This window comes from Lutjanus erythropterus, chromosome 20 (assembly GCF_056507025.1).
Source record: "Lutjanus erythropterus isolate fLutEry1 chromosome 20, fLutEry1.hap2, whole genome shotgun sequence".
In the NCBI taxonomy this organism is placed as follows: Eukaryota; Metazoa; Chordata; class Actinopteri; order Lutjaniformes; family Lutjanidae; genus Lutjanus; species Lutjanus erythropterus.
In genome coordinates, this window is record NC_139336.1 from 18,553,478 (window position 1) to 18,567,016 (window position 13,539).

General features: G+C 39.4%; 1 protein-coding gene across 1 annotated transcript in view; it reads right to left on the reverse strand.

Annotated features, from left to right (window-relative positions):
* ermp1 (endoplasmic reticulum metallopeptidase 1) overlaps positions 1 to 12,726 on the reverse strand; it is a 29,431-nt gene extending 16,705 nt beyond the window's left edge. Inside the window, exons 1-6 of the mRNA XM_084746130.1 lie at positions 12,401 to 12,726; positions 8,207 to 8,511; positions 4,077 to 4,204; positions 3,819 to 3,924; positions 1,926 to 2,072; positions 1,734 to 1,826 (exon numbers count right to left, since the gene is read on the reverse strand). Coding sequence (XP_084602256.1) covers positions 1,734 to 1,826; positions 1,926 to 2,072; positions 3,819 to 3,924; positions 4,077 to 4,204; positions 8,207 to 8,511; positions 12,401 to 12,675 — 1,054 coding nt within the window. The 5' untranslated portion in view covers positions 12,676 to 12,726. The remainder of the gene's footprint in view (positions 1 to 1,733; positions 1,827 to 1,925; positions 2,073 to 3,818; positions 3,925 to 4,076; positions 4,205 to 8,206; positions 8,512 to 12,400) is intronic.
* Between the last annotated feature and the right edge of the window lie 813 nt (positions 12,727 to 13,539).

Below are 13,539 nucleotides of genomic sequence, written 5' to 3' on the forward strand. Positions count from 1 at the left end.
GAGCTACTGGTGCATCTGTATCCACTGCCCCTGTGCTGTACCTACTCTCCACCTTACAAAACTGTTCATCTCTACAGACTAAAAATACCTTCTACCTCCCTCTGAAATCTCACTTTCTCTCTCTAATAATTCATGCCTTTCACGGTGAGTTACTGTACACAGAAGAAGAGGAGGGAGATGTCCAGTAGCTGCTGAGGGAGAGAGGAAAGATGCCAACTGTCCCAGGTTTTTAGTGCTGAATGACTGGATTCTCTGCTAAGCAAAGCAAAATAATTCACCAACACAGATGCCCAAGATAAACGAGGGCAAGTGCAACAGTAGATGTCTGTGTCTGCGATGTATGCATGCATTTCTTAGTTCTCGGAGAAATAATGAGGTCAGCAGAGTGCTGACCATTCTGAAACCGGGGGATAAAGCACAACTGGACAGCGTGCATTTGAGTCTGCGACAGAAAAACAATGTTAGCAGCTGTTTTTTATCACACCAGCCTACTGCAGCAGTGACCGATTTCTCCTTCAGAGACGGACATACACACCCACCAGCTGAATCTATTTGTTAAGCCTGGGGTAGGAAGTTTATTTTTGGCATAATTTGGCAAAATTCCATAATAACGGTTCAGCAAATTGGAATTAAAGTGGTCTAATCTAACTTGTGACAGGAGACTTTGACCAATCATATGTCATTTTAGACAGAGGGCGTTCCTATTGGCTGTTTTCGCAAGGCAACTGACTCCTATTGCAATTCAAACTTGTGGGTTTGGTGGGAGAGACTTAGCGGAGCAGATAGACAGGCAGAAGGTTTTGCATAGGGCTGGGGAGTATGGCCTGAAATTCATATCACAGTATAAATCACCACAAATATTTCTTTTTCTAAAAATTTCAATACAAATGCTTCTGAAGGGGACAAGCACTGCTATAGTAGTACTGGACTCTTAGGAATACTACTACAACATATTTCACATAACATAGTAGACGTATAGTAGAGGTAAACACTGGTGCTTTGTTTCACACAAGCATAGCACGCTAACTTGACTTTACAGCATGTTAAGCCGTTTCCTTATTTCAAAACAAAGCAGCATGGGCTCTCACTCTTTCCAGATAATTAGCTGATAATTAGTCAATCAAAGTGAGGACTCTACGGTTGACACATTATAAGAAAAAAATCATACCACAGGGCAAATTCATAGGGTAGTATTTTTTTATACTATTTATACCATCCACCCCTAATGTACAGTAGGTTAGTCCCGCATAGCCAGACCTCTCTCCGCAGCCCTCAGCGCTGAACAAAGGTCAGGCTCCACACATTGATATTCTGCTATAAGGAAAAAAACCTTGTTTGTATTTCTCAAACCAATCACAGACAAGTTGGGCAGAGCTAAGCCAAGGGTGCAGCTACCAGTTTCCCTGCAAAACAGTGCCAAGGGAAATTTGTTTTGGTGAAACATTTGCACATAGGGCAGTGAATCCCACAAAAGAATAGGTAACAGCTGCTAGCCTATTTACATTTGTTCCATTAGCAACCCAGGTGCTAATTAACCATTTTCAGCATGTAGGTTTCTATCTTCTGTCTATCTCTTGTTGTTGCTTCCTGGGGACTTTGAAAATGTAGATAGTGAATGCCGCAATGCCAACTGAAACCAAGCAACCAATGACAGGCTCCATACTTGCAGTGTGCATCCAGTGAGTCAGATTAACTGTTGGTATACCTGGATGCATGTGAGTTCATTTGCTTACCGGCTCTCTGTATTGAGTCTGTCAAGATCCTGTCAGCAGTGTCATACTTGGTGTGGTAGATGAAACCGTTTTCAATGAAAGCCAGGTCAATACCTGAAAAAATGAAATAAACATACAGAATATGATTTTAAAAATACACTAACGATACATGACTAATTTCTACACTTCACTCTGAGGATCATTCAACATTACCTGGGATGTTACCAAAGTCCCTGTAGATGCGGAAGTCGGTGTCAGAGGGAATGATGCCACTCTGAAACACTTCCTGGCCGACCACAGAGGCAAACGGGTGTTTGGCCGCATGAACGTAGGCCTGTACCAGCCACGGGTTCTCTGGACCTTTTGAGGAGGAACAAAAGAAAGTTTCCAGGATATTTAATATTATAAAGTTATCTTACTTTTCTACATTTTGGCATGAAGAATAATCATTCTGTAGAAAGGGTATATCAGCAGGGCTTTTAAACATTGCCCCTTGGACTCTTTACCAGCAGTTGTTTTAGTGCCATAGGCATTTAAATGTATAGCACATATCAGTTGTGCAGAATAAGTGCATCAGATAATATCTAAATTATAAATGTAGTGTTGCAGCCACCTCAGGAACCATAATCAGGTACTAATCCATACAAGTATGGAACAGTGGCAGCTGCCAGAAGGTAAAAGGATGTAACAAGCAAACATATACTGTATGGCATACTGCAGGTCCAGTATGAAATACAAAACTAGACCTTTTTCACACGTAGTTCCAGGTAAATTACTGGGATAAACCTTCAGGCACTGCTGGTGATTTTCACTATTCTCACATGCAACTACATTCAGGAACATTTCCATTTTGTGCCTTTTCCCACATCCAATTTTAATGCTGCAACAGAAGAAGGTGGGGCTAGGCTAGACATATTTGCATGTCGTGAAAGATTTTTTTTTCTTTTGAGAGCGAGCGAGGGGCCATTTTGTCCAGTGATTTTGTAATGTACTTAATAATCAATAAGTTTGCAAGACAAGCAATGCTTTTGTGTGATCTACTTTAATCAGAAACACACACTTGATACATTAAAAGGCACATTGATGTCTGTGTAAAGGAAATTCAGAGATTTTCTTGTAAACACATCATACATGTTAAAAAACTGCTGATAACAAATGAACAGACTGAGAAATATGTAGTGCTGAGCCTGAAATCAGAGCTTGATGATACAACAAAGTCATAGTCTCCTAACACTATATAAACTAAAGTGCATCAGCATTTGGCATTGTGTAAGTGACAAGGATTCGTTAACACAACACTTTAATGACAGTTACTGCTCACGTCTGTTCCAACGACCTGACTCGGAATTTTAAAAAGTACCATCTTGTTGCAGATTGAGAAGTAGGTAGGGGTAGGTCACTGTCTCCTGGCTCTGATAACATATGTACATGTTTAATAAAGTGGACAGAGCATCCATTTTTTGACACTTGAGACAGTGGCCACCTGCCCAGCATTTCAGAACAAATAAAACTGTTAATTTTTCACGATTTTGAATCCTAATTTTGGATCTTTAATGAATTTTTAATAACTCAAATTTGGCTGGGTGGTTAAGAACACATTCTTCTGTGGTGTGACAAATTCAGAGCTCATTTATTATTGCTTTACAAAGACTTAAAAAGAGCATTGGATGTCTGGAGTCACTGTGACTCTATTCGTTGTTGGAGTCTTGTGATTTGTTTGCTCACTCTATGTAAAGCGTCTTTTGTCAGAGAGATGCACCCCCTTACACGCTTGTCCCTGTAATGTTACTGCTTCCATTCACAAAACAGCCGCACTGGCATTTTCCCTAAAACATTACTCAGCCTTGAGGTGGGAAATTGGTGGTACAGATTTTCCCTGAGTATCAATCCGTTCTCTCATACATTCACGCGATTCCTGCAGGAAATGTTTCTGAACATTTCAGGCATGGACTGCATCTGCGAAATGGCCTCTACACTCCATACCTCTATAACAGCAAAAACAGGATTGCATTTATTTGCAAGCTGTCACAATTACTGAGCGCACAAACATGCAAAACAAACAGAAAAAAACATGCCCTTAAACAAACTAGACCAATGGTACAGCACCTGTCTGAAAAACAACCTCCTTGCCCCCAACACCTGCAGCCTCCAAGTTAATGAAGGCCCGCACCTGCTTGGCCCATGGATGCTGAGTAATGAAACCGTGACTGGCCTGATGGAGAGAAAAAAGAGAAATGAAGAAAAAGTGAGAGAAAAGTAAGAAGTAACTGAGACATTCAGAAAGACAGAAAGAGAGAAGACAATTTTAAAAGCTAGCTCTGACGTCCAAAGTGTAAAATATGTGTCTGTGTCACTTTATTTTACCTGCAAGATATTTTCCTCTGCACCATTAAAGAGGAAGATAACTCCATGATGAAGAGGGGTAGACTGGTTGGCCAGCGAATGGAGGACTTCCAACATCACTGCACAGCTCACTGCGTCATCACTGGCACCTAAGACAAGGAAACCAGTGTGTGTGTGTCAAAAATACTAAAAAGCTGCACAGGGTAATGGGAGCTCCGTCTTGCCTTTTGCATTTGTATTAGACAACAGAAGCTTGGCCTGGCATGTACACACTGAGTCAAGCAATTGTTCACCCAGATCACCCAACAGTCCTGACACAGGGGGTCAGTTTTGCTTTAGGACACATACAGATGATTTTAACTTTGAAGTGCATCGGAATAACACAGATTCACAAACACATGAGAATAGAAGGGTGTAGGCTCTGTGTGCAAACATGTGAAGAATGCAGCAAGCTGGTAAAAAAAACCCAGCTCCCACTGCTTGTATAATGGCGAGAGCACAAAGAAAAAGGGGTAATAATGAGAAGAAAAGACCATGTGAACAGGGCATGTGACGCATAAAGATTAGACATGTTAGTGGTGATTTACTGAGAATAAATGTGAAAAAAGGGGGGAAAATGTCCAAAGATCAGAGAGTTAAAGTGAGACATCATGTGCTCTGGCTTTCTGGAGTGAGGAAGGTGTATGAGCCTTTTCGCTGTCTATCTGTGTACCCTTCAGGCCTCTGTCGCTGCCACTTGTGTCAGGTACATATTAATCCTTGTCCTTAAAAGTCATGAAAGTGCTCAGCAGATGGCAAGTACAGTACAAAGCAAAGTCTGAGTACAAATCCAATTGGAACCCTGTGTAAAACATAAATAAAACCATATTGCAAGGATTTGTAAATATTTTCAGCCTATATTCAATTAAGCACTGTGCAAAGACAAAATATTCAATGTTCAAACTGAAAAATTTTTATTTTTTAATTTATTAATTCTGAACGTGACGCCTGTAATATGTTGCAAGACAGTTGGTACAGGGGCATGTTTACCACTGTCACCTTTTCTTGCAACAATACCAGTAAGCATTTGGGAACTGAGGACACTAATTGTTGCTTGTTACAGTTACAGGTGCTCAGTAGTCCAGGGTCTCTGTTATCATATTTTTTGCTTCATAATGAACCACAAATTTTCAGTGGGAGGAAGGTCAGTCTAGTGCCCATACTCTTTTTCTATGAAGCCCCGCTGCTGTAACACATGCAGAATGTGTCTTGGCATTGTCTTGCTGAAATAAGCATGAGTGTCTCTGAAAAAGAAATTTTCTGGATGGTAGCATATGTTGCTCAAAAACTGTTTTTCAGGATCTATAGGGCCTTCACAGATGTGCAAGTTACCCATGATGCCACAGGCAGCCTCATACCATCACAGACGCTGGCTTTTGAAGTTACTGCTAGTCATAATCTGGATGGTCTTTTTTCTCTTTAGACTGGAGGTCACATGATTTCTAATCTAAAATCTGGACTTGTCAGGCCACAGCACACTTTCCCACTGTATCCATTACAGATGGTGCTGGCGCAGTTTCTGTTGTTGATATATGGCTTTCACTTTGCATATTAAAGTCTTAACTTTATTTATAGATGCAGCGACAAACTCTGTTTACTGACAAGGGTTTGCTGACGTGTTTCTGAGCCAATGTAGTATCCTTTACACAATAATATGGGTTTCTAATGCAGTTTTTAATATAGTGCTGCTTGCAGGGTCAAAGGTCACATACATTCAATGTTGGTTTTATTCATGTTTTACACAACATCCACTCATCTACTTTTTTGGAACTGGGGTTGTAGTCCACCTGTGAACATTTAAAGTGGAAAAAAGTATGGTATATATACACATATATATATATGTGTACCAGACAAAGCACAGCCTCTGAAATCTTTTTTTTCCAATTTTTATTTTTTGTATGGACAAGTGTTTAGAATTCCAAGATATCAAAGGCTTGGCAGGCAGCAGTGGCCATGAAAATGTATGTGTATCTTCCTGGTCCACACCTCTTGGATCAATTTCCTTTTGCCCGTGAAGCTGTGCGTGTACGTGTTCAGTAGGAAAACATGTCTCTCCAACAGTCTAAAGGGTGTGGAGTGAAACAGTGAAAATTCCTCAAGTGAAGCAAGACAAAGAATGGCTACATACAGTACCTATGAGCTTCCCTATCATTAACAAAAACTGTTATTCTTATTGTGTGGTCTAGATATGATATCCTCTGATTGTTTCAAGCAGTTTCCTCCTGAAGCATCATATGGCTGTTTGGAGTAATTTACAGGAAGTATGCCAATCCAAATTTTCTGGACTGCTTGCTACGGCTGTCTAAATTTCCACATGACTACAGTACAAAACCTGGAACATAAATGAGGCAATTATCATCATAAAAAAGAGGACTTGAATGCTGGAGTCCTATGGCATGTACATACTATGAGGAAAAGAGCTGCAGAAATTTGACATCCACAGCCGTGCTACAGGCTCTGTGAAGCTGGACTGTGGCAAAGAGATGATTAAAGGTTACCTTCTGCATTTTTCTGTCTATTGTCCTATGTTTTTTAATCTAACGGACTAATGAGAACAACAATTTTTTAAATTGGTCCAGTATCGAAAGAGCCCACTGCACCTGGCAGAGGCGAAATTAAGCTGTACTGTAATCCCTCTGGGCAACTGTGCAGTGACAAAGTAAATCCACTAAAAGTGTTTTTTTTTACCACAGACAATAATAATCTAGTGCATGTAATTTGATGGTATGTTGTTGTGTGGGATTGCATTGCAGCTCATTTTTGCTTCTGCCAGCTGCAGCGCTCTCCCTCAATACTGGACCAGCTTCAAAAATCGCCACTCCCATTAGTCACTTAGACACAAAATGTAGAAAAATACAGTCCAGGATGACAGATACCTAAATCACTGTTTAAAGCTAATTGCACACATAAGCATGCTAATATGCTAAGAATGATAGTGCTGATATGTTGATAGTTAGCATTCTGACTCTGTTTGACCTGAATGGAATGGGAACTTAATTAGCATAATTGATAGTACAGTTGTGGACAAAATTATTAGCTCCCCTATGAAATTTAAAGTTTTTTTTCATAATATTCCCAAGTACTTTTTCAACAGAGCAAGAAATTTTCAACATAGCATTTCTAAACGCACTAGTTTTCTTTAGAAAGCATAAATTATTTCTATTTGCATACAATAACAGAATTATATCAGAAAAAAACAAAAATTACGACGGTCAATATTATAATAATAATAATAATTTTGACCCCAGTAGTTTTTGGTTTTTGTGAAATAATTTTGTTTCTGTGTACAAAGTAAAATAATGTAAGCATCCAAAATAAAACTATGATGTTTGGAAAAGCTGTGTTAAAAATTCATGGGGGGCTAATAATTTTATCTTCATCTGTAACTGTGTTTAGCCTGCTAATTCAAAAGTTCACCATATTCACCAGCTTAGTGTGTAGCATGCTAATTAGCACTAAACACATGGCACAACTGAGGCCTCTGAGAGGGTCATTACTTTGCAATGCCAAAGTACTGGACAACTTGAAATGTTGAGCTAATGATGGTGTTAGATGTAAAGTGAGGGAATCAAAGTTCATCAAGATCATTTTCCGGGGAGCAGGAATTTCATTGCAACCCACCCACTTGTCAAAATATTTCATTCTGAGCCACTAATGAGAACCTCATGGTGGCACTACAGGAAAAGTCAGAGGTTCACCAAATCAGTATGCTTCATCCTCTGGGGAACATGAATGTCTGTGCAATTTTGTTAATACTTGTTGAGATATTTCAGTCTGGCCCAAAGCGATGGACCGGCCCCTAGGCAGACACTGCCATCCTTAAAACCATGCAGATATATTACAATTAAAATATGAAAATAATATGAAAAAACATTAAAGAATTTGCTTTAAAGTGCTCTTTAAATCAGTCACAAGAAGTTGGAATTGAGATGATGTGATCACATATACAGAGTACAGATTTTACATTTATTCAAAGATTGATTTTTGGCATTCCTTTCCCTTCCTGTAATTCTAGTTTATCACAAAGATGTGTGTTATTCTGCATGTGCCTGCATGCAAGCTTTGTGCTAACGTGTTCATCTAAAGTTCAAGAAGGAGGAGTGTTTTCATACCTGGACTGTTGGCCACTGTGTCAAAGTGGCAGTTAGCTAGCATAAAATGTTGTGTTCCACCCTTAGGCTCCAACCTGACAGCAATGTTGGTGACACGGTCATAGAAACTAGTGAAACCTCCAAGAAAGTCAATGGAGAAAGTGCCAGTGGGGCGCTGCACATCCACTGTGAGCTGATGAGGGCCTGCAGCGGTCTCAGCCCGGATGTTCTCAATCTGCTCCAACAGGTAGTCCACTGTCAGGATTTCATTCTCCTGGCTGCCCACTGGCCGAGGGCCGACACTGGTGATCTGCTCCAAGTGCCGTCTAGACAGTAAGGTGAAGGAAGAGTGAAGAGAGATAAAGAGAATATTGTGGTGCTGGGGCAATAAACCAAGCTTATTTGTTCATTCACAACAGTACAACACATTTCATTAATTTCCTGCAGCTCACACACACACACAGTTTGTATGAGTGTGTTTGTGAGAGAAACTCCTCTTCTAAATATTACAGATGCACCAGGCAGGAGAGTTGACGCATTCGAAAATGGTCACTACTTGCTGACACTTACATGATTAGCTGAAGTGAAACCAGGTCCAAGTTCAGATATCTCTCTACAGACTCATTTCAGAGGAAAAAATACACACTTCTTATATTCATTTCCATCGGACAATGAAGGTGATGACTGTATTTTACCCAAATAGTGTTGGCTTGCACTTTCAAACAACAGCCGTGATTGTTAACCACTGTTGTGGTCTGACCACAAATAACCACACAACATTTAGTGAGCGCAAAACTGATGTGACAGAACCAATATATGATAAAGGTGATCACACACAAGAAAGGCCTGAAACTAGGGATGCATGATAATACTGACGTGTCACTGTTATGGGCCAGTAAAGGCTTTAAAAGGAAATATCTGAAATATTGAAATTAACATTTCTTCCAATACGACAAGCCGATAAATGACAAAGATAATGCTTTCATTATGTCCCTATGATGCAGCTGTGTCTGCAGTGTGGAGGTTTTTTGGAGTATCCAAAACAGATAGCAAGGTTACTATTTGCAATGATTAGTCAGTGTCAGTAATACGAGGAGGAGTCAAAACGCATTCTTTCAATGATACAAATTTAATTGCCCATAAGAGCCACCATCCCAATCAGCACAATGAATTGTAAAGAACAAAGACAATCAGGCACACGCAGAAAAACCTGTCAGGAGTACTTTTCTTATTTTTCCCAGTGAATGTGTACATGTTGAAAAGCGTTATATTTTATTTCTGCATCTGCCATTGGGCCATTATGATAAGAGTGAGCATTATAATGTCAATGTCACTACAAGAGAGACTTAATGTTCTCTGCAATCAGCTGGAAAAAAATATATCAGCATCAGCATTCAAACAAAATGAGTTGGAAAATATCAGCATAAAGGATATCGGCAGAAATCCAATATTGTGCATCCCTACCTGGAACTAAAATAAAATTATTTTTCATTCATTTTATAAACCAAACAGGGTTTAGCTTATCTTTGTTATGTCAGCTGAGTCCTGAGTTTGGACCACTGCCCTGACTCAGTCAGGTTACAGTATGCCATGCATCTGTATTACTTTGACCTGGTCTTCCTTGTCATTGCACAGACTCCCCCAGGAGATGAAAGCAGGAAATGAAGCCAAGCAACTCATACTGTACAGAATAAAAGAAAAACAGATGTGTTTCCTTGTGTTTTTCTTTTAAAAAGCTGTTGCTGATGGTGCTGCTGTTTGCTGCAGCTGTTCCAGAAAGGCCAATGTTAGCTTCGCTGCCCACACCAGCAGAGGTGATGCTGTGCTGGCTGATGCTCACAGCCACCCAAAAATAATCGGTCATGTAAGCATAGTGGGTGAAGCCATGTGTTGTTGTCCAGATGTTACAAGCATGTATCAAATATAACAGATGTTTGTTTATCCTTTTATTTTGCTCCATGCAGCTTTCTTGCAGTAAGAAAGTGGCACCAAGTGACATTAAAGATTTAATTTAATTTTTATAGCGGCCTCTGAGGCAGTGCTTTATGGTCAGGCTCACAATTCAAATCTGGATTGGCAGGGCATGGACTCATGTGAAAGCCATGATTGTGACCAAAGAAGCTCAGAGCCCTAATCAGTTCAAATGCAGCACGCCTGACTCATTTATAGAGCAGCATAGACCAGCCAAATGATGGCAAATCCCGTCGCCCAGCACTTTCAAGAGCTCAACCGCAGCCCTGCGGACCTCAGACTCACTGCCATAATCCCTGTCTCTGCTTCTCTCAGGGACTGAAAATCTGATAAAAGCTGCTGCACTGTGAAACTCAGGAGATCGTTTTATCTGGAAATGAACAGGATGTTGCCTGTAATGTTTTCTATAGTCACTCAGGCTGTGTTTGATTGTTGATGAATCTGTCCAATATTTGTCAGATTGTTTTTTTTGTTTGTTCATATTCATGTTCTACAAAATGTCAGGGATGAAAAGTACTTCAGAAAAACATTTGTAAAAAACCAAAAGGCATTCAAGTGACAATTATATGAAACACAAAAATGAGGTTTTTAATAAATACTGCGCAAATGCAGAAGTGAGTAAACTATAGTCTACTGCTCCTAAGCATTTCCGATTCTGGTGTTGGTTCAACCCTACTTTTCTCACCATTTGTGATGTCCTAATTTAGCTTTTATACAATAATGGATTTTCATAATTGTCACATTTTATTGCCACTAAATTCAATCATCAATTATTCGACTGATATGGTGATTTTTTTTAAATAACTGATTAATCATTCAGTCTATAAAATGTCATAAGACCCTAAGAAATGCTCATCACAAGTTCATGTCTTCAAATTGCTCGTTTTTGCCCACTTCAGGGTCTGATACCCAGATATGTATAAAAGAAGCAATTTTAAGATGTTGTTGGCCAAGTATTGCTTACAATTTTTTGACATTTTATAGACTAAATGTTTAATTGTAAGAATACTGACAATTATTTTCATGATAAATCAATAATGAAAATAATTATTAGTTGTAGCCCTATTTTTTTCCACAACTAAAGGGCAGATAACCCAGAGATACTCCAATTACAATGATGTAAAACAGAAGTAAACAGAAATTGCCCACAAACATTGATTTTTTGTGTGATATTAAAATGAAATGACTAATGACATTATGAAATGACTGTATGTGGATGTAACTGCAATGTTTATATGGAGCCTTTAGTACATCTTTATAATTTTATTTATATGAAATGACTCAAACGATTTTGCCCACTTCTACATGTCAGTTTCAATGTTTCATGCTCTATTTATGCATCATGTCAGGGACTATGGGTAGATATCAAGAACGAGTAGTAAAATGGTAGTGGTTCCTGGATGGTCAATTCTGAAACACTGACAAGTCCTCGGACAAACGAAACTGCCATCTTTTATGAAACGTTTTATTTTAAAGAAGAAACTGTAGGGATTTGCCCTGTATCTTCCTAGTACTTTAAGCATAAATAAGCATAAGCCACCAGGGCAAAATATTCAATAGTGTGGGCTCACTTCATTAAATTTAATGAAAAAGCAGCACAATCCATTAACTCAGGAAACAATTTAACTTGTTACTTCTACGAAAGTGATAATAAAATTACTGATGAATATTTTTCGCATTTTTGTCACGTCATTAATTTTGCACCAAAAAATGGCGAGTAGTATTAATAAATCAATAAGTATCATCATCAATAAGCAGTATCAGTTCCAGGATCAGTATTAGTAACTTCCTGATACCTATTCCTGTGTGTGAGAGATGTGTGAGATGTGGTATACAAACAAACTTGTCAAGTGTCATCTTACATGACAAAACGTCTACTTTTAAGCCTTTTACAAGTTTGTATGTCTGGATTCTGAAATATTCCTGTGTTATTATCTCTGGTCATTTTCAGAGCATGAGATCTTGACTGTTGGAGGCTTTATCATTTGAAAGATCAGTCCTAGAGGCTTGTCACCTGATCTAACCGTTAGACGCCGTTAAAAAACACCTGTCTGTCTACCTTGGAGGTGGAGGTAAAGGTGGAGGTGGAGGGGAGGAGGAGGGGACACCCGGTAGTGGTTTCTAGGCGGGTCTGTTGCCAAACTAGAGGAAAGGTTAGCACAGGCTCTGCTGCTTCGAGACCGCTAGCCCACATTTCAAGACAAAAGATGAGAGTGTTGTATTAAACAACGGGACAAAACTCACCTGGCTCTGACTGCGTTGAAGTCGCCGCTCGGCTTTCCAATGACGAGCTGCTGTAACGACAAATGAACGAGTCCCCACAGCACCAAAATAAACACAGAGACCAGAGAAGCTGCCAGCCCTTCCCGCAGCAAGTACAGGCTCACTTCGGGCTTCCTCTTCGGGTCACCGCTGTAGCCGTTATTCCCGCACCGCTCCCGGCGACCGTCGTTATCTACCGCTACATAATTCTGTGTCCCGAAGGGTTTTATTCTCCGGACAGTGGTGTCGCTCTCCATTTTTGAGCCAGCGGTACATCAGCTGCAAGCGTCGCTCTCAGGCGTCGCTTTTTTTTCTGCTCTAGTCGACCGACGGAGCGCGCTGAGGGACAAACTTGGTTCTAAGAGGGCGGGCAGCAGAGGCGGTTGAAAAATGAGAAGCAGGGGAGGAGAGGGGATTAAACAGAATGACATAACAACTCCCACAAGAAAATAAGACAAAATTAACGAGCTAATATGTCAGCAAAATACTGGCAGATTTTGTAAACACTTAACTTGAACGGTTCAACATTTATGATTATATTATATTATACTATATTATATTTTGTTGTTAGATTTATCATATTGTTGTTTTTGTTGTTGTTGTTGTTGTTGTTGTTGTTGTTGTTGTTGTTGTTGTCATAGGGGATTTTTTTAGCCTAACTAATTATTTAATCCAGAAATTGACAGAAGATAGTAAGAAATGCCGATTGCAAGTTTTCAGAGTCCAAGTTGATTTCTTTAAATTGCTTGTTTTCGCCCAAAGTGCCCACAACCCAAAGATATTCAAATTATAATGATATAAAACAGAGAAAAAACAGAAATTGCTCAAAAGCATTTGAATAAATTGTATTAATATTTAATATGAATCACTGTTTTTTCCTAATATTTTGGAAAATATTTGCTTTATCAGAGTGCAGGGCTCAATAATAAGAATTGCCTAGAGCAAATTAAATGCCATGTTAGGCTAGGGCAGCTGATCAAGCTGTTAAACTATTTGGTACTTGATGAATCAACAAAGAGATTCTTCATGCATAGATGCCCCACTTTCCTTCATTAATGATCATATTAAACTGAATATGTATGGTTTTAGACTGACAAAACGAGACATTTAAAGACATCTCC